This window comes from Ostrinia furnacalis, unplaced genomic scaffold (genome assembly GCF_004193835.3).
Source record: "Ostrinia furnacalis isolate ACB-3 unplaced genomic scaffold, ASM419383v2 OfSCF3629, whole genome shotgun sequence".
In the NCBI taxonomy this organism is placed as follows: domain Eukaryota; kingdom Metazoa; phylum Arthropoda; class Insecta; order Lepidoptera; family Crambidae; genus Ostrinia; species Ostrinia furnacalis.
Window position 1 is genome coordinate 31520 of NW_021133868.1, and position 27428 is coordinate 58947.

The following is a 27428-nucleotide window of genomic DNA, read 5'->3' on the forward strand; positions in this document are numbered from 1 at the left end:
GTAGGGTTTCTGCTCGAGCCTTCTCGAACTCGAGAAAACTCGAGAAATTTGGCTTCACTCGAGACGAGAAAAAAAATACCGGAGCTCGAGAATTCTCGAGTTTCGATTTTGAAGCTTTAATAGTCTTGAAAGCCTGTTTTCTTAGACAAAAGTAAGTTTTTAATTATTTAATAGGTTAACGTTGCTTTTAGACTGGTCTAGTCTTCCTTTTTTAACTGATTTGATTTGCAATTAATGATCTCAATCGAAACTAAGTAATAATGTTTACCTACGAGTATGCTATACCTATTTATTATGTATGTTTAACTCTGACTGATTTAAAGACCGAAAAATTTGTTAACTGTCTGTTAGGTTAGGTACTTGTGCCTCCTCGTAAAGTTTATTCAAGTCGTTATTCTAAAGAAATTTAAAAAAATATTAAAAAGTGTTTTTTTGGTTATAAAAATAAACTATTTTTCGTAATTTTGCTATTTGTACTTGTGTGAAGTGAAAACAAGTGATTCAATTGTAGCTCCAGATTTTTTAATGTTATTTATCCTTAAAGTACACGCGACTTTATGACTTTTGTTCCTTTAGTTAATAACTAAGTTATGATTATTAGTTAATATTAATTATGAGAGAAGATTTCATTTTTTGTTTGTTTTCTTACCAAAATAAGTGGTACTAAATTCTAATATTGATTGTTGTGCATTAAAGTAGGTATATTAGATTAAAAAACCTGTGTTCTTGTTAAATTTCAACCGATTTCAACAGTTTTAATTTAAAGACTCGAGACCCGAGAAAACTCGAGACTTTCGCCTCGAGAATTCCCGAAACTCGAGAAAAAAAAATAGGTCGAGAAATCAGAAACCCTAGCTGCAAGTCTATTACACTAGCAATTAAAACGATCACATCTTCGTATTGTTCAGTTTGCTCGCGGGAAATATCCACGTTGTTACATTTATATTGCGGTGGTTATTTTGACTGGTAAACTCTAACTAGTCTTAAAATGAAATAGCTAGTTTCTTCGGGGTTTGTCTCACTTACTAATATGAAAAAGTTTCAATAATTTCTCAAAAAGATTAACTGTTTTCGATTTTCACTAAGTATTATCTGGGAGAATGCCAAGTCAAGCAAAAGAGCAAGCAGCACGGCAGTACTATTATTTTCTTGAAGCGGACCTCATTGTACCGTAACTTCGTTGTGGAAAAAACTAAAAGCTAAAATATTCAGTGACCAAAAGAGCATAAGTTAAGTATTTTTGTTTTATTATTAAGCTTAAGTATTTAACTATTTAAAAAAAAATCCATTTCAAGAACATTGAATGAATCGTTAGATAGGTGCTTGCTTTTACTAAAATTGGGACTTGTAAATTGATTATACCTGCATAATTTACCTGTTACAAAATATTACATTTGTGATTTTCAATTTCCACACCCCTAAACCGAACTTGACAATATTCCTTTGTGGTGCAACAAAAGATAGGATTTTCACAACTTATAACTTGCGCAAACCGCGCCAACCATGGCCACGACTCCCGGAATTAAAAATAAACTTCGCGGGAACCTGGACACTTGTGTTTTACCGCCTTTTTATTGGCGGCAATTATATCTTTAGTACAAATAACGTTGCGTTGCACACTTTATTACTTCTGCAATGAAGATCGTGATTTGCGACTCAGATTTTGTGGATGATAATAATTATAATACTAATTATGAAAACTTTATTAGTCTACGCAGGTCTGCTCAATACAATTATACTTACATAAGAATGGAATGTTTGGGACAGTTTGATGCTCTATACAGGGTGGAAACGATAAGTGATCTCACTCGATTATTTCTAAACTATACAGGTACCTATATTTTAGAAATAATCGAGTTTCTTTTTCTGATCCTGAAAGTGCTTTACGAGCTCTATCCAACGATATCAATAATAGGTTACAGAATTAACTAGATCTATCCGAAAATTCACTATTTCCAGCTTCCATACATTTAGTCCAAATAAGATTTATTACTAGACCAAGAAGCCATCTCAAATAAAAAACTCTTTATTTACGCAACTCATTTAAATACTTATTTTATAAAGCACTTTTACACGTCCCAGTATTAACCCTACCACTACAGGACAATAAATGGGCCAATAATAAGAAGAAGCAGCGCAAGAAACTCAGTCACTATTGCACAAACAAAGGGGATCCTTATTTTTAAAATCAAGGTTACTACGCAAATTATAAATCTTTTTGTTTCCTTATTCCTTTGAACTTGTAGACTCCTTTGTCGATTTTACGTGAAAGACAGGACTTTTGCTTACTTCTCAAGTTTTTTCACAAAAGTTGCGCTCGATTGGGGTTTTTGATCAGGGAGGTAGGTAATTACTACAGAATTATGGAGCTTTTCGGCTACTTTATAGTCCCCGAGGCTAAAACACTGGGCGATTAATTTTGTAAAATTAAATTCTTCGATTTTATTCTAGTTACAATGATGCCACATTTATCACAGACCGTAAAAATATAAGTTGCTATGAAAAGAGAAAGAATTCACTAATGTTGGAAATCACAGATTACCTTCTCGAAAATTGTTTTATTATGATAAAAATTGACTCCAATAAAGATTTTACTGTCACACACAATATCCTTATTTTAATTACGTTACTTTGCAGTAAAATATAGGATTAAATACTCAAATCACTAGATAGATAAATGTTACATAGACAGCTCGGTGCCAATGTTCTGGTTTAAGTATATTTTCAACCGACTTCAAAAAAGGAGGAGGTTCTCAATTCGACCCGTATGTTTTTTTTTTTTTCTATGTTTGTTACGCGATAACTCCGCCAATTATGAACCGATTTGAACAAATCTTTTTTCGGCGTATAGGTAATACCTCAAGGGTGGTCCCATTTCAATTTAATAATAGAAAAAACAACCCCCAAGGGTGGAAAATTGGGGATGAACTTTTTTATACGCAATATCTCCGCCGATTATAAATCAATTTGAACGATTATTTTTTTGTTGAATGGGTATTATCAAAAGGGTGGTTTCATGCGAATTTGAAGAAAATATTTCACCCCCAAGGGTGGAAAATTGGGGATGAACTTTTTTATACGCAATATTTTCAATTTTTAGTTTTTTTTTGTGTTCACGCATTTGAAGTCGGTTTTATTTTTTTAAAAAGTTATTGACTTTCCAGTTTCATTGGCACGGTATATACATACCTCTAGCAAGTCCTAGGGAAGGCATAGGGCTCCAAAGGGTTCGTAATTGACAGCTGGGAGGAGCGACATATATTTATGTCGTGGAGATAAATCACACCGCTCTCGGAGTCAGCCGAATTCCACCAAAATGTTACTGGGTTTCTTGTGGATGGATTTATTTGATTAGTTGAATGGATTATGTAGAAAATAGATCATGGGTAGTCTAGGTATTGAAAGTTCTCCATTAAAACTAAGGACACTATGAAAAAATGTGACTGACTTGAAAAATAAAACAAAAGGTATTACTTACTTAAAGTTGGTATTTGTCTCGTAAGGCGTTTTTTATTTAAGTAGCTGATAAATATCAATTACTTAAAAAAAGGCTGACACTTCACTCTCAATTCGCGATTGTGATCGCTTTGAGACGTTCCCAAGTTTCGTATTTGTCAAACAATCTAAACGGTTAAACGAATCGAAATTCAAGTTGCTGTGGTCGACAACTCATTTTTTTATTAATTTTATTACAATATTTTTCCTGATATCTTATTTTATATAATCATAGTAAATAAATACGACCTCGTTAGACTCATAAACTGTTGAAAGAGATTAAAGCGACCGTTTTCTCCGAATAGTCCATTTTATAGAGCTAAATGCATAAAATATAATTTAAACAAAGCCTCAAAATAATACCTACATAATTCCCGTTTTAGGTATAATAAAGGTGATTAAACAAAAGCACTGTATGTAACCTTACACCGATGTGGGCGGGCGTTTGCTCAAACCAGTGTGTTCTTTAAAACCGCGTGGGCGCCGCCCTCCAGCGAAATGCAACGTTCGGCCACTGTAGTTAATATAATATGCACAAGAACTAACAGCTGTAACAACGTAGGTAATCAAACAGTATGTGGACGCGACACACCCACGGTAGCACTAATTAAAACGTCGAGAAGTTAGTCGTTTTTGTTCGATTCAGCCAAATGACTTCCATTGCTGGAAAAAGGCCTCCCCCAAGGATTTCCATAATAACCGGTCCTGATTTGCTCGCATCCAGGTACCTACTTCACTCGCAGCGGGCTCGTGTCTATGTATGCACTTGATACAGTCATGCTACACGGCTAGATGAGTACCCTGACGTTCGGTTGAAGTTGTCAAAAGTAAGTCGAAAACCTCCTCGAGAAAATGATACAGTTTGAAAGAGATCTCTATCAAACTGTATCATTTTCTCGCACCAAGTCGAGCAAAAAAGCGGCACGGCCGTACTATCCTTTTCTCGAAGCAATTCAGGCCATTTTCGACCGCCTGTAACTTCGTTGTGGATAAAACTAGAAGACTGAATTTTCAGTATCCATGCAGGCATTGTAAAGACATAGTATATTTCAAATTTCATTCAATTTGAACCAGCAGTTTAAGAATTATAACGGATCAAAGTTTCTTAATTTTGTCACTCACTGACTGACTGACTGACTCACCGATCATCAAAATTCTAAGGCACTTCTATTTGGAATATAAGTAGTGTTTGGTGTATGAATCAAGGAAAAACTAAAATATTTGGGGGCACGGTAGTGCAACCGCCAAGTCGAGTAAAATTTTTCAATTTCGGTCCAGTTTTCTAGATACATAACTGCTGTCTACAAAATACAAAAAGAAATGAGATCCCATCAAAAACAATACTTGTCAAAAAAACCAAGTCTCGCAACTCAGTTGTTCTACGGTAAAAAGTTGTGAGATCCATGTAATACCAAGTCCAGGCCAGGAAATCTTTAACGTTTTACATAAATATATTGACTTGGCCATCGCATGAAAACACGTGTAAATTAAATTATTTAGTGCGACGGCCAAGTCAATAATTTATGTAAAACGTTAAAGATTTCCTGGCCTGGACTTGGTATTACATGGATCTCACAACTTTTTACCGTAGAACAACTGAGTTGCGAGACTTGGTTTTTTTGACAAGTATTGTTTTTGATGGGATAGTTCTTACTACTTCAAGTGTGAAGTTGTTAGAAGAGTGCAGTTAAAGGCTGTACAGCGTTTGGAAGTCACATCTTCTTCATAGTGTCCAAAGATTCTCAATTGAATCCAAAATAAATGCACAAGTAGCAAGCAAAGTCTACGTTTCTCATAAAATAATGTACAAAAAAATCATTTTCAAACAATTTTTTTACAATACTCATCGTACCCCTTTTGTTGATCAAAGTTAAAACTAAATGAGAAAGTAGAACTAAAAATGGTTTGTTCCCTTTAAAATTTTCCACGGTTAAATACTACAATACAACCAATAGTCTAAGATCCCGCTATACAACGACCTTCACCGAGATGCTTATTTGATGAAACATATTTTATATTCAATTTAACATGTCAATAATTATATTGCTTAAGGGTTGCCTAACAAATTTCAGTCCAGGATATGATTAATTAACCATTACAAAAAGTTTTATTTTTAAATATTTCATCGGTTTGATTATTAAACAAACTCCATACCAATCGAAAGGATGAAGCCCATAGAATATGCAAACGTTAGGTTGCCTATTCTTTTCCAGTCATAACTCTCGGGTTGCCAGGTATAAACAGGTAAATTGATAGAGCATTTTGCATCGGTCTGATAATTTAATCAAATATAAATGAAAATAAAGATTATTTCATTATGAACACGGTGGTATAGGGTTGCCTGCGAAAAATCAGTCCTGAATGACGGTTGTCGAATTTTGTAAAGTGAAATTAAAACTGAAAGGTGACATTTTTCGAGTAGTTGGCAACATTTGGGAAAGACGAGTTGTATGAGGCGTTTGTGTGTCTTGTCAAGAGGTGTCGCTTGGGTGAAGAAATTTCTCCAGTGTTGCCATGCTTTCGGAGATTTGGTCCAAAAATGTCGAAAGTGGAAATAACGACTTCCGGTCAAAAATTTGGATGACGCCTCCTGCAAAAGGGTCGTACAAATGACATTTGACCATTTTCATCTCGATCACCTGGCAACACTTGCAGCTATGGGGAAAAGTATTTTTTTTCGACATGGGTGTCTTTAAAGTTAAGGACGGACAGAAGGAGATATGGCAGAAAAAATCCAAAAATGGGGTTTGGTCGGTTATACGACCCAGATTATGGGAAAAATCCGAAAATTCAGAAAATCAAGATGGCGACCGAGTGAGCGGTCATTTTGTAAAAAGTTTCAGATTTCTGATTTTTCAAATGCATTTTTTGGGCAGTTGGCAACATTTGGGAAACTCGAGTTGTATAGAGCGATTACGTAGTTTGCTAAGGAGTATCGTTTGGAAAAACAACATTTTCCAGTGTTGCCATACTTTGAAAGATTTGGTCAAAACATGTAAAAAATGGAAATAACGACTTTTGGTCCAAAATTTGGATGACGCCTCCTGCAAATAGGTCAAACTAATGACATTTGACTATTTTTATCTCGATTACCTGGCAACACTGGCAGTTACGGGGCCACAAAATTTTGGGACTTGGGTGGTTTTAAGGAATTGTTTCACGGGATTGGTTTAAGTTAGAAAAAAAGTAAAAATGGGTTTCGGCGCGGAAAATGGTCTAGATTAAGCGAAAAATGCAATAAGTATGGCAACACTGGAAAATGTTGTTTTTCCAAACGATACTCCTTAGCAAACTACGTAATCGCTCTATACAACTCGAGTTTCCCAAATGTTGCCAACTGCCCAAAAAATGCATTTGAAAAATCAGAAATCTGAAACTTTTTACAAAATGGCCGCTCACTCGGTCGCCATCTTGATTTTCTGAATTTTCGGATTTTTCCCATAATTTGGGTCGTATAACCGACCAAACCCCATTTTTGGATTTTTTCTGCCATATCTCCTTCTGTCCGTCCTTAACTTTAAAGACACCCATGTCGAAAAAAAATACTTTTCCCCATAGCTGCAAGTGTTGCCAGGTGATCGAGATGAAAATGGTCAAATGTCATTTGTACGACCCTTTTGCAGGAGGCGTCATCCAAATTTTTGACCGGAAGTCGTTATTTCCACTTTCGACATTTTTGGACCAAATCTCCGAAAGCATGGCAACACTGGAGAAATTTCTTCACCCAAGCGACACCTCTTGACAAGACACACAAACGCCTCATACAACTCGTCTTTCCCAAATGTTGCCAACTACTCGAAAAATGTCACCTTTCAGTTTTAATTTCACTTTACAAAATTCGACAACCGTCATTCAGGACTGATTTTTCGCAGGCAACCCTATACCACCGTGTTCATAATGAAATAATCTTTATTTTCATTTATATTTGATTAAATTATCAGACCGATGCAAAATGCTCTATCAATTTACCTGTTTATACCTGGCAACCCGAGAGTTATGACTGGAAAAGAATAGGCAACCTAACGTTTGCATATTCTATGGGCTTCATACTTTCGATTGGTATGGAGTTTGTTTAATAATCAAACCGATGAAATATTTAAAAATAAAACTTTTTTTAATGATTAATTAATCATATCCTGGACTGAAATTTATTAGGCAACCCTTAAGCAATATAATTATTGACATGTTAAATTGAATATAAAATATGTTTCATCAAATAAGCATCTCGGTGAAGGTCGTTGTATAGCGGGATCTTATACTACAATTATTTATTTAATTAGTGGAACAATTTATCTAATGACGCAAATTACAATTAGTTTTCTAACAATGACTCGACACTTACTATGCGGGCTGGATTTATTGGTTTGTGGAATTTACTTAGAAATAACACAATGTGAAATTAGTTCTAGGTACTGTTCCGGCGTTTTCATCAAATTTATCCTTCTATGAATTCAGTAATTCAGGAACTACATGATTATACATAGTTTAAAAATGTTATTTTAAATTACAAAATTGGGCGCTTTAATTTGAAACAAAAAGAAAGAAGGAGTTTCTTTATTCCAGTTACAACACACATGTGTCCAGATGTTTGTCATGATCTTTGTATGAATTATCTTGGAAAGTTACTTATTTTATACAAATCGCAAATATAGCGCTCATTATAAAAACATAGTATGTATCGCTACAAAAGCCTTGAACAACTTTTCACACAGTTATTAACGGGACTATTCCCACCTTTCGTTCTCACAGCTGCAACTCCTGTGTAGCCAGGATCTCAGCTGACCGCCAATAAAACCCAACCAGTGAAGATCAAGTTTGTCCCGGGGAAAAGTTGTCATTTGATCCGCAACGAAATTAATCAGAAGAACATAGGAGGAGTTCGAAGTTAAGGTTCGACTGCCCTAGATAAAAATAACAAAATGTTTGCCACTGACCTTCCGCATCTTCACAAACATCTTGACATGTGTCTGTGGACTTTGTGACCAGCATAAAGTAACTTTTATATCAGCACATTCACACGGTTTTCAATTTGTCACACAAAGTCTCTAATGCGAGGCGTCTCGCGTGAGAAATACGAACATGTGCATTTTCCTAAGAGAAAAGTAAGTAAGCCTATTGTGTGTAGGCTAAGGAAAAGTACTGCTTTCTGGTACAAAATATACAATATGTACGAGTATATCTAGAATCAGGAACAGCTTTTTAACTTGTTATACGAGTATACTTACGCTCGTGTTCACAAACATTACTATGAGGTCTCACAGTGCGCGTGGACGCACAGGGTGGCAACCAATCACAGAGCTCTGTTCAACGCTGTGCGTTCGATTTGCTGCTTCACTTAAGCAAGCATCGTTTGTCAATACGGGTGTTACTTTATTTACAACAGGTTTTAGATACCTATTCCCAAATAATCCCTAGAAATAATTCGTAAAAGGGAATATTTTAAATGATGTTCCAATAACTGGTTCATTTTCATTTGCTGTTTTAATAAAATAAAAAACAGAAAATACAACGTCAATTGACAATTTATTCATAGCCCGATCATAGACAGATCATTGGTGAATAATTTTAACAATTTATTTTTCAGCACGAAATCTAGAAACATTTCATTTTAAAAGTTGAATTAAAAATCATTATAATGTCAAATACTAATCTACCTAGTTTACAATATTTAGATCTCAGGTTTTTGAATTCAATTGCAAGCTTTCTCACTTTGAACAGATACAATTAATTGTCTAAAACCACTATCCTGGTATTCCGCTTGGCTAATAAAGTAGCATGGCGCTGTGACCCTCTGTCCAGTGGTTACCATAGCAACAGTCCAGTTGTGGTCAGTATTGCAGCATGAATATTTCTTAGGTATATAAATCCTTAGTCCAATTAATGGACACTGATTTAAGATAATATCTATACGAATAATAATAAAGCGGGAGTTTTTTTTGTTTGCTTGAACGCGCTAATTTCAGGAACTACTGGTTCGATTTAAAAAATATTTTGTGTTGGATAGCTCATTTATCGACGACTAGCTTTTGTTTTTGTCTGTCACAGAAAAACTTTATCGCGGCGTCCCTGTTTCAGAAACCGGGATAAAAACTATCCTATGTCCTTTCCCGGGACTCAAACTATATCTATGCCAAACATCCAAATCGGTTCAATGGTTTAGGCGTAAAAGAGAGACAGACAGACAGACAGACAGACAGACAGACAGACAGACAGACAGACAGACAGACCGACAGACAGACAGAGTTACTTTCGCATTTATAATATTAGTATAAATCTATAGTATGAATTTAAAGAAAAATGTTATTAGTTAAAACTATTTTCACGCATTCGAAGTCGCGGGCACAGGAAAAAATAATAAATATGTACTTACCTAATTAGCTTATAATCTTTTTCCTGAAAAACTATTTTACTGCACAAAAAATATTTTCTCGTGCTTAGTTCGTAATGGTTATTTCCTGCTAAAATTGATATTTCGTAGAATATTTTGTGACTGTATAAAATGGAAACATTTAGGCAAAATGATTTCATAGGTCGTGGGGAATATTTCACTGTAGTTCACACAATGCCGGCGGTTTCAAAGATATATGGCGACGTAAATCAGAGAGCCCACCAGCCATCCATTGATGCGCCGTACTAACCATGGCTGTTTACCCGCTAACCACTTCGTATAGTGATGGGACGGATATCCGTATCCGCGGATATCTAAGGGTGCAAAAATACTTAATGGTAGTTGCAGTGGTAGGGCTAAATGTAATTCTTAGCTTATTTATTTTGATTATTTGACGCTTTTACACGTCCCAGTATTATTTTAACTCTACCAATGGGCCAGTGCTGATAAGAAGCAGCGCAAGAAGTTAGAAAAACAGTTTAAAACTTTTATGGGCCTTGCCTGAAATAAATATTATTATGTAATTTCTATTTTTTTTTTTTATTTTTAAAACAGCCGAGATTCTTATGTATATTTCATCCACGGATAAGTCGGATATATACGTAATTATTTTATGTATAATATCCGCGGGGGTTGGTTTTGGTATCCGCACTATCCGTGGATTCATTTTTGATGATCTGATGCATCACTAGTACTAACGTCATGCTAGCATGCTAAACAAATATGGCTTAAAGCTAAGCTGTTGGATAAAGTAGTACTGGACTAAATATGAAGACTTAACCATAGGATATGTTACGGTATTATGTAGATAAGTATTGATATTTTGTCATTGTTTCAGACTGACACTTTGATTTTTAAGGAAATTAAAAATGATCCATTTTTATGGAAGAAAAGAAAAGCGCCCTCTAAGAAAATGGACTATAGATATCGGACTTGTAATATGAACAATGAAAATGGGCATTTATTTGTAAAAACATACAACTTATTTATACATAAAAACATTTAGACCAATAAAATAGATACGCACACAAATGTCTGTTAAACCCGAAATACCTAGTAGTTCGGTCCCCGAAGTAGGCCAGTAATTTGAGTTCAGTTCTCGACTTGAGATTGTACACTTGATCTCCTCTGAAGGCTTCTTGGTATACAATTTCTGTAGGTACTCTGAGTACTTGTATCGTTTGGTTGAAGGATACATTTAATACATTTCACCAAAACAATGCACGTATTGAATTTATGGAGTGAGTGGTGCGTGGGTGGATACCTATTTATGTTCAGGGTATTATAATCTTAGGTTACATAATATTACGTGTATTTGTGTTTTGTATACATAATATACCGACCCTCTTAATAAAATTAGCAAGAAGATAAGTAACAGTTAAAGTAAAAGAAAAGTTGAAAAACACCCTTGTTATAGTGAAAAGCTTGCAAATCAAGTTAGTTGAGCAGAACTATTAATTAATATTTGCCAATAACTGACTTCGCGTCACGGTAACTTATGTTGGTAAAACTGTACGTGTAAGAAATTTTTGAAAAATTCATGAATTGTACCTTGCATAGGTATCTTGTCGTACAATGCGTTTTCTGATACGAATACGATTAATAAAAACGCCATGTACAAATAGTAATATAGTAAATTGTAAGATAAATCAATCAAAATAAGTGTAAGGACACTTAATACGTTCAAAATTACAAAATGGTCGAAATCTCTCATAGAAATGCTCCAATTTTATTGAATTATTCAAGTGAAGTTAACGCTAGATTTTTCCACGGAACCCGATACTAAAAGAACGACAAAATAATAAAGGCGAGGTTGGGACATCGCTGGGAAATTGCAGTTGCGATTGTTTGCTAATGCATTCTGGTAAAAGCCACCTCTTTTGAGTGAATAAATAAAATATAATTAAATTATACTACAGCCTGAGGTAAATCAATTATGGAATTAAGAATAGTTTCATAAGGACTTGCTAATTACTTTTTAGACTTTTGAATACAGCATCCAAAAGACACGAATATTATCTATCATCATCCTTCATCATCATCATCATGTCAGCCATGAATGACGTCTACTGCTGAACATAGGTCTCCCCCAATGACTTCCACAATAACTGGGTTCCACGATATTATCTATACTCTTAAATAAAATCGTAACACATTCCTTCCATTAGCAGTCAGGTCACAACACAGTCTTTTTAAACGTATTGACGCTACAGAGTCTGACATTCACCTGTCTGGAGGAGTCTGAATTAGGTATGGTTAGCACTTTGGGCCACAGACTAATTTTGACAGTTGTAGGTACAAATGCGGCAAAACAACCTTAACTATGGTATGCATACCTTGTTAAAATCTAGATTAATAAGCGTCATTTTAAAAGAGTTCATAAACCTGTTCTAACGCCATCTTCCTCTTCCCAGGTCTAGCAGTCCCTTTCGTGGAGCTGACGGTGACCCACGCCTCGGTCCTCACGATCCTGGCTATCAGCTTCGAGCGGTATTACGCAATCTGCGAGCCCTTGAGAGCTGGATACGTCTGCACCAAGACCAGGGCAGCGCTGATATGTGCTCTGGTCTGGTTCTTCGCTGCACTGTTCACCAGGTAAGAATATCATAGAATGATCTGCAGGTACTGCCCTATCTTCGAGCCCTTGGGCTGGTTACGTCTGTATCAAGACCAGGGCTTGAGAGCTGGTAACGTTTGCACCAAGACTAGGGCAGCCCTGATCTGTGATTTGGTCTGGTTTTTCGCTGCACTGTTCACCAGGTAAGGATATTCTTGGAATGATCTGCAGGTACTATGTCACCTAAGAGCCCTTGAGAGCTGGTTAAGTCTGTACCAAGACCAGGGCAGCTCTGACCTAGGCACTGGTCACTAGGTAAGGATATTCTTGGAAATTTAAGCAGCGGAATTCGAGTCGGCAAGCTTTGGGGAGTACCAAGATGCTTATCTTGGTAATGTACGAGGAAAAAAATTATTGGGCGTTTGATTCTTTTCTGCGTTATTCACCAGGTATGATAGCCTATAAAGTCTGGCAGCTCATAAAGTTTAACACAAAGAGTTTTGGACTCCATTGTGACAACACAATGATGGTGATATTTGGCCTATTTGGTATTGGTGAAGAGATTTGTCAAGGAGTGTGTGGCAGTTTTCTAAGTTTTATAATGTCGTGTTTATTTAATAGAAGAAATAAGTTTTGTTTTATGCGATTCGCAATATGCAACAACGTGAAAAAATGCACTGATTGAAAGATTTAAATTTTCGTAGCAATCATAATTAAACGGTGATGGAGGAATTAAAATTAAATATGTATTAAAATAACATTGAAAATGAATTGAATTAAAATATTATGTCATGTCATGCTAAAGCAATTAACTTTAATAACTGTTTGCTGAGCTTAAACATAAAATAATGGTTCGGTTGAACCCCATAACTGACCAAGGGGGTTGCGATGGCTTTGCTAATCTTCTTCATTTTAGGTCTAGAAGAAAGAAGAAGGAGAAAGAAGACACTGAGCAGAAGATGAATCCGGGATACGAAAATGGCGATTTTTACTTCTTTCAAATAAGACTCGTTAAAATTTGCATTGATATGACTTTATTCAAAATGTGGTATTTCTACGGCGTCATTTACATTCTTATGGGGTTTTTATGTTGATCAATATCATACGTTATGGTAGTAGAATTTCTAATGTGGCCAATTCTATAGATGCAGTGCATAACTACCATGATCCTATTCTAAGGATCTAATTTGAAAGTTTATTGGTGTCTAAAGTACCTATAACCAATTTTGATAAGTAGAAAATTATCACAATAATATAATATTATTATAAGATACGGCTACCGTTTCTAGAGGAAGTATTATTAAACCAACTATTGGTGCACTTTTCATTTTGAGGTATTAACCCTTTTCATGGACTTTAATGGAAGATAATGTAGCGAGTTTTTCGGAAAATTTGGTACTGGGTTTCCACTCACAAAAATGCTTTACTTTTTACAATACAACAGGTGTGTACACTGGTACACTTTTAAAGGACTATTATGGAAGATACGATAGTGAATTTTCCAGAAAAGTTCTACTGTATTTTAACTCACAAAATTGTTTGAGACTACTTTATAGTTTCATGTTTTGCTTACATGTCGACATTCAAACCTCCCTTGGTATTCTACATAGACTTCTTAGTACACTACTAGACACGGACAAAATAAAAATTGTCACAACTCACAACACGAGCGTGCGAAATAACTTTAAATAAAATACATAGGTAAACAAGGATAACATTTTATCGGTTTCCTAAACTTTGCTCGTTCGTGTGTTGTTAACATTTATCAAAACTTAGGCTAAGTTGCATCACCTAACTTTAACGGTAGCTATAACAATAACGGGTGCTTTTTGTATGGAGTTTGATAGATTTTTGACGTTTGTCAAAGTTAAAGTAAGATGGTGCCACTTAACCTTAGTGAACAATATTGAAGCGATAATAGCTCAACCCTGTCAAAAGAAAAGAAAGACAGAAGTACAGAAAAGTTCTCGAGTGAAGACGAAAGACGTAGAGTGGGCAGAACTCCCACTAGGTGAACTGACGATCTGATGAAGGTCGCGGGAAGCACCTGGATGCGGGCACCGCAGGATCGGTCGTTGAGGAAATCCTTGAGGGAGGCCTTTGTCCAGCAGTGAACGTTATTTGGCTAAAACGAACGATTAATAGCCTTTAAAAATTCAGAATAGACTGTCTAGTACTGCATAGAAGTCAGTATTCTAAAACCGTCTCGCAAGTCTGAAATAACTCCCAGATAAAATATAAACTTTCCGATTCGGAACATGGAATGTTGATTCTTGCCCCCGTTCTAAGGGCGCTTCGCCCACGCTCATTGAGTATTCACATTTTATGGATTCACTTGCATGATGCGAGATCATATCTGATGACGTGCTTGGTCAGCGGTTCTCAAACTTGAGACTCGTTTCTGAATATTTACTGCCTATACTGAAATAATTTTACTGATACGTAGAAATGTTTTGCAATGCGAAATTGTTAACCAGCTAAAAGTTTACAGTGTTCCCAGATACATTCAAAACGGTACTGTACATTTTATGACAAATAATTTTATTGCATTCTGTTATTTGGATTCGAGAAAATTAAGATTGATTACGTGTTTGTTACGTTGATATTACAGTGAATTATATAGAAAAGCACATGGATAAAATCAATCACGGTGTCACTATATGAATCAAATTCAGGATAAGTAGTATCCCTTGGTTACTAAATTCTTTTTATCATTAAATGTTGCATCTCAAAATAATGTAAGGTAGTTATTTCTATTAATATGCCCTTTTCACTTATACACTTCTACCTCATGTAATATTAATCCAGGGTTTTAGCTGCAATGAGTACGCCCGTGTCTCATTAAATAATAACAACAAAACTATTTCCCAATTCCATCGATAATTTGAGCATCTTTCTTCAAAACCCGCTTTGTTTTATCGTCGAAAGCATAATGACATCGATACAGAAACAGAAACTTCGAGAAAGATCGGATCGCTTGCCGCATTGTTGCAGCACATTTATCGTGGTCGCATGAAAGTGACGGCTCTTGAAATTATTACACAAGTATTTGATGCTTGCAAAGCTGCCTACACATTTTCTTTTTAATGTCCCTCGATTTTGCTATTTTGAGAAAATCTTAATCTAGCCGCAAACGTTGAAAAGCCGAAGAAACGTAAAAAGTTTGCCCCCTCTCCTTCATGAAGATCGGTCAAATTAAAGAGAGATGCAGGTTATGGTGTGAGAGAGCTGATCTTCCCTGCCCTTTTGTCTCTAAGTCTGAGAGTCCTGCACCTGGACATGAGCTCCCCTGGCTTACTTGAAAGTCTTTAAATTTATGTAGACTTCGGACGCAGGTCGGCCGTAGTAAGGACAATCTGTTCAGGTGGGGATTCTTGGATGGCTCAAACTTGTAGTGCAAGTGTGCGTTTGTTCCCCAGTTGACGAAGGTCTCCATAAATTGTAATGATTATTCAATAATAATTTATTTAATCTTGTTTTTTAAGCAAGTTCTAATCTAAGTAAGTGTGTAGGAACCTTTATCGCTGTGGTTGAATGAAACTGACGTTTCTAGAAATTATTTCACAACGTTCAAGTATTTGATGCTTTCAAAGCGCAGTCGAGTCGCAAGTTCACAGCGAAACTAATGAAGAACACGAAGGGTTTGGTAAACTACATTTCTATGTAGTATTAATATTCATTTTAGTTCTAGTTTTAGGAAAACTGTTTTGGTTGTGTTGTTTATTTTATAAATAGATTAGAACCACTCCTATTCTCTAGGATGTCGTAAAGACAACTAAGGGACAAAAATATGCGAGCTGGTCTCTCTATAATCTGTTGGACCAGCAATGTGGGGAGTGTAAACCAATTCCACCATTTACTACGATAACTTCATGGTTATGTGATAAGACGACCTGTTAGACCCCTAGTTCAATTCTCAGTAGAGGCACAATTATTTTCTTGAAGGTTTGTGTTATTTTTTTGATAACGGTTTGATAAATTCCCAATTCACCTAGCAAGCTACCACCATACCAAAGTCTGTGCTCATAACAATGCATTTTTGTATTTAGGTAATTGGATCTAAAACACTGTGACAAACCACAAGGGCGTAGCCTCATCCCTAATTTACAGATGAAACCCACAACAATATGGCTAGCAATTTATTTGCAAAACAACTGTGTCAGTGAACGTTACGTTCTGCATTTTAGTACCTAAGAGTAGGCGCACACCGTTGATTTTTAGTTGGCCGATAGTTGTGCCCGATTTTAAATTGTATGAAGAATCGGCTAAATCGAATCGGCTAAATCGAATCGGCGTAGTATGCGCACTCCCATACATGCCCATACTGATCAACAGCCCGACTAAACTATCGGCCGACGAAAAATCAACGGTGTGCGCCTACTCTAAAAATGTCAGCTTTTGTAGTAATGTGAAAAAGTATATTTGGTACAAATCTTTTTATCATATTAATAAGGTAAATAACATTGTTTGTTTTCCTGATAAAGTAAAATAAAATAAATAAAATAAGGGGGAAGCCTAATTCCTAATTCACAGATGAAACCCACAACAATACGGCTGGCAATAGCCACTTTTATTTGCAAAACAACTGTGACGGAGAACGCTACGTTCTGCATTTTATCGAGTCCCGTCAGAGCCTGCGTTCTCTCTACGCTGAGTTATGGTTCGTCGTAACTTGGGAAATCTCTAGTTTAAGCAATTGTTGAAATTATATTAACAAATACAAGTAAAATACTGCAAAGCAGCCAAAGATATTTGGCTGCTTTGGACTAAGTAATATTGTGACATGTAGTTTCGTGCTTTAACGAATATCTTAGAGGCCAAATTGATGAAAAATCAAAAGAATAAAGGACCTGATCTCAGAGATTTATTTGTATTTTATGTTATTAAGAACAAATAACAGTTATTGTATAACAAAATTACAATTTATGCAGTGTCAGTACTTAATCCCACCAAAAACATTTTCTGTAAAATGTTGCCAAGACGAGTCGTATGGCTCGCAATGTGAAAAATTCTCTCATCTAGAGTCAAGCTTCTAACTCTACACTTAGTCTAATAATTCTACCTAAATAATATGTGGGTTGCATGGCCGTTTCGCTTTCGTCATAATATTATGTAAGGTTAAAAAATTTACCCGAATAAGTAACGAATTTGCCCAACAAATAAAGATATTATCCCATCAAAAACAATACTTGTCAAAAAACCAAGTCTTGCAACTCAGTTGTTCTACGGTAAAAAGTTGTGAGATCCATGTAATACCAAGTCCAGGCCAGGAAATCGTTAACGTTTTACATAAATTATTGACTTGGCCATCGCACTAAATAATTTAATTAACACGTGTTTTCATGCGATAGAGAGATAATCACTTGAGTACACAAAATTTTACGAATCAAACCGCGGGTAAGACCTAGTTAAATGTAATCCTCTTAAAAAGTACGGACTTTGTAAGAAGATTAACTGGGCCCTGAAATCAAAGCATTCCATTTCACCACAATGAATAATGGCATGGATAATATAGAGTTCTTTGCGTTGTGGAATGAATAATATAAATCATATCGCCGCCTCTTTACTCTCTGGATAGTAAGTGAAGCGATTTGCTTCAGACACCATTTAAGGCACGGATATGAAATATTGCAGCGCAAAAATTGCAAAAGACTAAGTATACATATTATAGCTACGGGACTATTCCCACCTCTCGTTCCCACCACTGCAACTCCTGTGTAGCCAGGATCTACAGCTTGACCGCCATAAAAACCCAACCAACGAAGGTCAAGTTTGTCCCGGGGAAAGTTAAACTGTCATTGGACCCGCAACGAAATTAATCAGAAGAACATAAGAGGAGTTCGAAATTAAGGTTCGACTTCCCTCCATTGCAAAGCGGATGTGAGGTGGGTGACAAACAAAGGTTTAAAACCTTTAAGAAAAGATTATGCACCATAGACAATAAATCTTATGAGCAATTAGCAACTACCTGCCAATAATATTTTTCACAAAATCGTATAGTTAGAGATTTTAAAACTTACCGGTAAGCGCACAAGGTGGACAGATGACCTTATAAAGGCAGGAAGGCTCTGGATGCAGGCCGCTTCCAACCGGTCAATCTGAAAAGATTGGGAGAGATTAATATTCTGCAGTGGACGAAATGATGATAAAATAACATAGATTAAATTGTTTGTCCAGCCAACTCTAAATATCTAGGAACAGCTATTTTTTAAATAAAAAACAACAATTTTGATTAACACTGTAGAGCTGGTATAGACTATTATACGACGCCACTAAAAACAATGGTACCTACCGCATAAAGATGGAACACAACAAAAATAACATAGTTTTTGTGATAAAATGTTCCAAGTGTACAGTGTATTAAACTCAGTCAACTAAATAATAACCGGACGATCCGAAGCTTTTGACCCGAATCACTGAACAAATAAGCCCGAATAAGGTGATAAGATAAAACACATAATTTAATAAACAACGTTGTCACTTTTTCGCGGAAAAAAACTAACCTATCTAAGGTCGTTGTTACATAAAATATTTTAGAAGTATGGCATCATCTAAGTAATAATTTAATTTATTTGTATAATTTCTTAACCCTTAAGTAACACCGTGGGGTAATTTTTTACCCCAGGCGCATAAAAATTGACATATCTTTTTTTCTACCGAATCTAGTGCAATGTCGTTTTGTGTATTCTCAATGCAGAGTGTGCGCTTTAAGCTCGTAGACGCGGGATGTGAAAAAAATCATCTGTTTGGCTTGTACAGGTAGGTGGGGTGGAAAATTACCCCAGGGTGTTAGTTACGCATGCTTTAATTTATCATCACCTAACATCTTATTAATAGGTTTTTACAATATTTAAACAAATTGAGTAAAAATTTATATGACGATTAGGTAGCATGTTGTCTCGAGAATGCAGAAAAATAAATAGAGCTTGATTTACATGATACTTTTCGAACTTTGAAGACATCCCCTCAGAACACAGCGTTCATAAATTCGACACAGAAATAGAGCCCAAAAGTGATAATTATGTAATAATTCAGCGTGTCTGATGTGTTTTGAAAAATATAATTAGGAATAAAATAAATAAAAAAAAATATTTTCATAATTTTATTAAAAAAAAAAGATTTTTTATTTTGCTTTATTATAAAGCCACAAATTTTCGTTTTATTTCATTTTGTGTTTAAAATATGTAGGTATAAAACATTTATTTCAATGTCCGATTAGTGTAAGTTTTTGGTTCCCACAATATCTTTCCAAGATTTTTCTAGAAGATCATTGTGGAGACTATTAGTTGCCACTAAAAAAATCTTTGTTTTTGGTTATGATTGATTTAAGATGTTTCTTTACGCTAGATAGACGTTCGTTTAAAACAATAATATAATTTAGTGAGTCCATTAATACACTGTAAATCACAAATTAAATTGATTTTAAATATTTACTTCAAATTTTTCAATTTCCCTTTGGGGTATTTTTTTTACCCCAGGGTGTTCTAAGTGTAACCAAAAATAAGGATGTTACTTAAGGGTTAATTTCTTAAATCACGAAAAATTGATTCTGTTGCATGCCGATAAAATATGGTATGATTTAGCTGAACAATATTTTATTGAGTGACCTGCATGTACCTACATTATGCAATAAACGATTTGATTTGATTTGATAGGAACTTCTTAAAAGAATAAATCCTACTACTCGTACTTAGTATTAAAGGTAAACTAAACTTTTACCATACTTATGTGAGGATTGATGGATGGACGTAATGGATGTGCGACGTATTACGGAAAAACTTCATAACGGATTGTGATGAAACTTTACAACATGGTTATAAGTAGTACCAGACTAATTTAAGTATACAATAAGTAATTCCATTAGTTTTATGGAGTTACAATGCTCTACTAAATGAGCACCGTAGTACAATGGTAGAGCTAGAGTTGACTTCCAACTACGATGTAGGGTTCGATATAAATGGGACTTGAAATCAAGAGTATGTCTTTAGCATTCTAAATAAAATCATCGAAGTCAAAGTCCAAACATTATTTGAATAGACTATTTAAATAGTACTTACAAATCGTCAAATATTTTGCTCTCAAAGAGCCTCTACCTACATGTTTCATAATCTTTTTACCCTACCAGCGCTTCGAAACCAACATTTGGCAAGTGCTGAGAAGAAGCGCCATCATTAAGGCCATTAACTTCAGGCGTACGGCCCTCTTTAATTTACCAGCTAAGCAAATAAAGGATTCATCCTATCTATGCTCTGATCAGGCAGTTTGGAGATGCCTGATGTTCACATATTGTTCTTTTACGACATTCTTCGAAGTCTGGGGGCGGTTCTATTCTACTCTGTCTGAACGTCACGCTTAAAAACATGTCATTCATCTAAGCCAGTGTTTTTCAACCTTTTTCATTACGCGACCCCCCTAGTATGAAAAAAAATTAGCGACCCCCCGACCGTTCGCTTTTTACTTTTTACGAAGATGTTGTAGGCACCAAATTCTTCAATCTATACAACATTTATGCATTTGCATAATTAGATTTCGGATAAATCTAGCTTTAAACCTTTCTGTTTTTTTTTACTGAGGTAGTTTTTACGACCTCTTGCGACCCCCCTAGTATAGAACCCACAGGTTGAAAAACACTGATCTAAGCAGCACATTAACCAAAATCGAGAAATGTAAAGTGATCACACCAACAATAGGATGTGAGCGTTAATATTCACGAAGCTGTCGGGAACAAAACTTTGAGTTTATTGTCGAAACAATTTCACAGTTCACGCGGATTAATGGCAGCCATTTTGGGCAGAAATTACTGACTATGCAAGTAATGATGCTAATGACGAAGTTAAAACTCATACACAGTGATGTATGAGACATTGTCGTTTAAGTACGCTCCAACAACTTTTCATGTATCTACATAGTTGAAATATTTGCCTAAATCAATAATTACTTAAACTTCGCAAAAATCTTGACTTGCTTATGACTGGCAATACAGGTTAAAAAATTTACATGTCAAAGTCGCCAGTTTACACAACATTTTTAATCTGTTACCATTTTAACCCTATACTTGGCAAGGTCGGTTTTGGTTAATATTTGTGATTTACACTGTAAATATTGGATTTAGGACGAGTAAAAATCATGTAAAAAATACGAAAAAAAATCTTAGGTATGTAGTTTTGGAAATATAGTATGTATCTTTAAGTGCACATTGCCAGCTTTGTAATAAATTAAAATATGGTTTATTTTTTAGTAGACATTAGTTATTTAAATGAAAATTACTACAAAACCTTAAGCTATACCTTATTTGAGAAATAAAAAATAAGTATCTTTTACAAAAAACTGAAAACAAAGTAAAAAAACCACTTCAAAGTCTGTAACTCCTTGCAAGTATAGCTGCATTTGAATGTATGAGAACCACTCCATCAGCTTCGTTGGAGTACCTCCTGAATCGCAGACCCCTCTTACCATCCAGGAGATGCAAATGCAGATAGGACATATGGGAATCCTGCAAGACCATTAAAAAAATACGAGGGGTATTGACGCCAACTGGTTCCGAACTGTGTTCACGTTTTCGATTGAAGATAATTTGATACCCAACTTGCAGTGGAAACGCAAGATAGCGGAAATGGATCTCTGGAACTCCCTGGGAAACTATTCAGCAGTCGAACTGGCTGAAATTCTTCAATCACCAGCTTTATAAGCAGATACATGCAGCAGCCTGGATAGGCTGCTCGCTTTTTGGGGTGATCTGGCTTGTTTGGAGTAGGAAGATAACCACCCAAGAGGATCAGGAGGCTAAAAGCGGTTTCTAATTCATCAGCTGAAGTGTCACCGCTACTGACTTTCGACCTGGTTCCAGATTTTGGAACCGAAACTAGGATATTGCGCGCCTGATTTTGTTGCTGATGCACTAAGTTGTCCAAAAAACAACGATTATTATTACATGAATTAAAACTCACATCACAAATTATAATTTACAGCTTTGAATATTATTAACTAATAACATAATCCCTTTTTTATGCAATAAAATCTATAAAAAACCTATAAAATAAAGTCAACGGGAACCTGGCGGTGTGTCTTTAAAGATACATTCAAAATTGAAAGTAAATCATTACGTATCTGACAATGTGCATTTCGAGATACATTCGGACAATCCGCATCGTACAGAATAATTATACAAGTTTTGGGTTGAAAAAACAGCACTATCATCAAGAAGCATTTATTTACTATCCATATTACTAGAAATAATCACCAATATTCTTNATCCATATTACTAGAAATAATCACCTATATTCTTTAAAAAAACACCGAAAATAATTAAAATTATCAGCCGGTGCGTAGACGCCTGTCAACGGTCTGACATTTTGAATATTACTGTTAAATCTGTGCAGCCTGTAGCGATTCTATACTGTGTAACACAATCTGTAGTATTTGGGCTAACGTTATATTTAAAAAACATTTGAAAAAAGTATTTGGTTTTTCCTCCATATTTTTGTTTTGGTCAACGTATCTTTAAATGCACAATGCCAAGAAAAGGGTTAAATTGCTCCAGAGACACAAATACACGGTATTTTTCTAAACAATTCCCAATTTGAATTCCTCGCTTGTCTGCAAGGAGCTGCATTCCTTCGAGCATTGTGCCCGAGTATATTGGTTCCTGAGCTCAATAATAGATGGCGTTGAATGCAATAGCTTACAGTATTGTTTGTTTTCACTCAGGGAATGATATGCCAATTTTGCAGGAACAACAGTAAGGATTCTTTATTGAGAAAAGGGTAGGGTATTTTTAGATTTGCGTGGGTTAAATGTAGGTTAAACGTTCATGGTTGTGTTTATTGAAGTAACAATCAAGTTGAAATCTTTCTGCTATTTTCATTGTTTATTTTCCAATCCATCTATATTTAGAACATAATTGACCAATGTTGATTTTCGTAGAAAACGGGTGTTCCTAGTTATTTCTTTAAATCTAGCACTGGGTACTGAATGCTACGAGTATGTTAGTACCGTTTAGTACAGCACTAGATATGCATGTAGTCTTAGTTTCAATTCTGAATAATAGATGGCGCTAAAGCCTGTTTTTATAGCGCTGTCAAGCTGTTATCTTTTTACGAATGTTTAGCGTGTGTTGCGTAAACATTTTATAATGTGGGTTTACGATTTTAGGAAATATAACTGAGTGGGTTCAAATCATTAACTTCTTTTGTTGTTGTCTTTTTTTTTTTTCTTCTTCTTAAGATGTAGGAAAGCCAAGAAGGTTACTTTTATACTGACTTGTATTAAATACTCATATTTATCTATTTATGTATTCGTTATCTATCATGTATGAAGTAGAGAACCTCTAAATTTTAATATGAAAAAAATGTCGCCTACAAAAACTCCACTGCTGGCCATGTCGTCATGAAAACCACAAATAAAATTAAAAATAAATTATTTAAAAAAGCGAACGAATAAGTCAAATGACAATCGAAAAAAGCACAGATTACCAAGGTTTGTACCGTCTTAATTTTTAAGTGTCCACAGCTGAATTATGTACTCTTTTATTTGTATGTTTGTTTGTCTTCATTTCACTGTTTTTGTAACGTATAGTCACTGTTGCCTGCTTTTGTATTGCACTGTTGCATGTCATGCATGAACTGACTTCTTCAATCTTTCGATTCACTTTTATTTAGAAACTCACACCGATTCACATTTTTATTCTAGTATACTTTAAAATAGCAATAATATAAATTAAATGAGAATATACTAACACTATAACCAGATAAATTACCAAATAAATTATAAAACTTTTATATAACACTTTTTTTATTATATTTTTATCGTTGTTCGCCCCCTTAAATATACCCAGAAATATTATTATAAAATACTTTGACAATTTAAATGCAAAATCTTAATTTTAAAACTAGATAACACTTTATTATATTTTATCTTAATACGTCCCTTTCTGTACATCTAATAAAATCCAAAAATGAGTCCTTGGGGTAGTACCTACATTTATTAAGAGGTAATTTGGGTTGGGATTTCCCCTAATAGATTGTATCGCCGAGGGCAAAATTACCGTCAATATTCCTTAACATTCTTTTGTTTCTTACTTGTTTTAACTTTCCACGTAGAATTTGTAGTATATTTTCTCTATACGTTTGATTTCAGTTTCTATCTTTGTGTCGTACTCAGAAACACAGCACTTATTATGTTTCTTCCACTCTACAATTTGTGCTCAAAATATGCAGATGTAAAATACTTTTTATTAAAATATAATGTTGATGATTATAAAGAAAATTATATTTCTGAGTACGACTGTTACTTGTTTAGACTTTTCCAATGTATCTTTAACTAGAATCTTCTGCATCTTCTGTAAATAGCGCATACATGTTCCAATTTCTTCCATTGCAGCCCGATCCTGGCCATCGCTGAACACCACATCGTGAAGGAAGACGGAGCCGAGTTCGCGCAGTGCTTCACCCAGGCCGTCACCTTCTGGCAAATCACCTTCTTCGTCGCCATCATCATCATCCTCTACACCCTCCCTCTGATCATCCTCATCATCCTTTACAGCATCATCGCCAAGAACCTCATCAATGCCGCCTCTAAGGTCGTCATGAACAAGACTGTTGATCCTTACAACACCAGAGCTAGAAAACAAGTGATATTGATGCTTGGGACTGTAGTTTTATGCTTTTTCCTATGCCTTATGCCTTACAGAGTGCTCACTCTATGGATTATTGTAGCACCTTCAGATCTGCCGAACGAGTTGAGCCCTGAGAAATGGTACAACATTCTCTATTTCTCTAGAGTTATGCTCTACATAAACTCTGCTATAAATCCCATTCTGTACAACTTGATGTCGTCGAAATTCCGTATTGGCTTCTGCAAAGTATTTATCTGTATCTGCTATAGAAGAAAGAAAGACATCAAAAGCCAGAGAGTGAAAAGAACTGTGACAAATGGATCAACGACTAGCAGCAGCTTATCACGAACGACTAACAGCTTAAAGAAGCTGTTCAGTCATAGAGGCAGTGTGGATAAGAGCGATACAGAATCCGAAGGCAAAGATGGTGAAACAAGTAATGTAGATTCAAGGGGATTTTTCGACAAGATTTTTAGCAAGCGTACATTTGTGAGGCAGCAGTCGGCTCCTGTGTGTTCGACGACAAAACCAATTAAAGTGAACCGTATGAGAAGCGAGGGTAATATGGAAACTACCGTAGATATAGAGCATAAACGGAGTGAAAGATTTATTGGTCAATCCGATATTAAAAATAGGTCTGATGTTGAGCTAGATCTGACCCGGACTCACTCGCTTCGACGGAGTGTGTTAATCAATAGTGCTAAAGCTAAAAGTGTTGATCAGGGGACTAAAAAAGCTGTATCGTACCAAAAAATAAAAGTGGATTGTGTGGTAGGCTTCCAGAAGTCTAAAAGTGTAGACTACGAGTTCCCTGAAAGTTTTGTGTGATGTATTTTATGTAAACAAATAGATTCTGTTTGTTCGCAAAGTTCAATACTAAAGAAATGGTGTTTTGTCAAGACATTCTATTGTGAACGAAAATTACGAGGTTGAATTCAGAGATTATGCGAGAAATATAAAGTAGTTTTGGCCAAGTCATTAGCAGTAACTCCTGAATAAAATTTTCGGTAACCTAACCTACTTTAATAAAATGGTGTCTATTTTTTGGCAAAAATACTCCTTTTTCTTGAATATCATTTTACTCAGAGCAGTTCAACTACCTAATAATATTGTTTCTTGTATATTCAATCCCAGACGACTCTGAAGTATTTATCAAAGTGAATATCTACGATAATTAAATTTCCAATGGAATAGTGTACACAAACTAATAAATTGCGAGTGAACAGAATATTGTACAAGATTAGTACTTAATATAATTTATTACGTTAATATGAAGCCTATTACATTATATAGCAAATAGTATTATTATGTCTTAAATAAATTAATGAGATAGAAATTGAGTTTATTTATTGATTGATTTTATTGCTCCAGTCTTAAAGTATGAAGCGTGAATGTAGAATATTGTTTGACGAGGGAACTTCAAATAGATACTCATCAGATTTGATTTGGAGTTGGTAGCATTATTAACTTAATTAACATACCTATAAGATTGGGGGAATTTGTATGGTAAGTAGAATCCATTATCTTTTTTTTTTACTCGTATAGTGCAAGTTATAAGTTAAGAGTTGATGGTTATGATTCTGTGGTTATTCCTTTAGCGAATGGTTAGGTATTGTCTTCTTATTTGGGATAGGTTTAGGTATCCAAAAAGGTAAGTTAGAAAAGCAATTTTTTTAAAGGGTTTAATATCCTTACATTGTAGCGAAGTTTTCAAGGCACGGTATCATTCTTCTTATATTACCTACATATTTATTTCTGGAATCAATGTTAACTAGTTTAGTTACTTATCTATGACAATTATTACAGTGAAGGTTTTTAGCATTTTTTATAGGATAGGTAGGTATTTCAGGAAAATTTCTATACGTAGTTATCAATTTAATATTAATACATGATATTGATAAACCAAATTCACCTGCGAAATAACTCACTGCCGTGCGTTCTCAATGTTCTAATAATAGTGTGAATATAAATTCTCAATCGCTCGGGACATTCTCCGCTTTAGAATTAGCGCGAATCACTCGCGCTTCGAGCGATTAATTCGCGAGACGTGTAACATTATTTACGGGTATGTGTGGTAGGGTGACTATGAGTTTGGGGTTATAAAGGATTAAAGTTGTCTGAAATTATGATTTTTATAAAAAATACAAAACAAACGAAATGCATAAGGTGGGAAATTTTGTTTGAGTTGCAACTCTTAACGTATTTTTTTTAATGTTTACAAAACAGGTTAGTGATTAAATAACAGAGAGAAAGAGATAATTGATTTGGAATACCATTATAAAATTTAAAACAATATTACAACGTATGGTACGATTTCAAACCTAGTTTTGTCACTGTTTTAAGTAATAAAGTAGTAGGTATTGAGTTTAAAAAAA

At 35.1% G+C, this 27428-nt stretch overlaps 1 protein-coding gene across 2 annotated transcripts in view; it reads left to right on the plus strand.

The window, feature by feature from the left end:
• Positions 1 to 27428, plus strand: part of Ethr (ecdysis triggering hormone receptor) — a 57222-nt gene that overhangs the window by 4648 nt on the left and 25146 nt on the right. The window contains exons 2-3 of one of the 2 annotated variants that reach the window (XM_028311885.1): positions 12298 to 12478; positions 24819 to 26288. In XM_028311885.1, the coding sequence (XP_028167686.1) occupies positions 12298 to 12478; positions 24819 to 25881 (1244 nt within the window). In that variant the 3' untranslated portion in view covers positions 25882 to 26288. Of the gene's footprint in view, positions 1 to 12297; positions 12479 to 24818; positions 26289 to 27428 lie in introns of those variants that run through there. The other variant, XM_028311887.1, reaches the window with a different exon arrangement.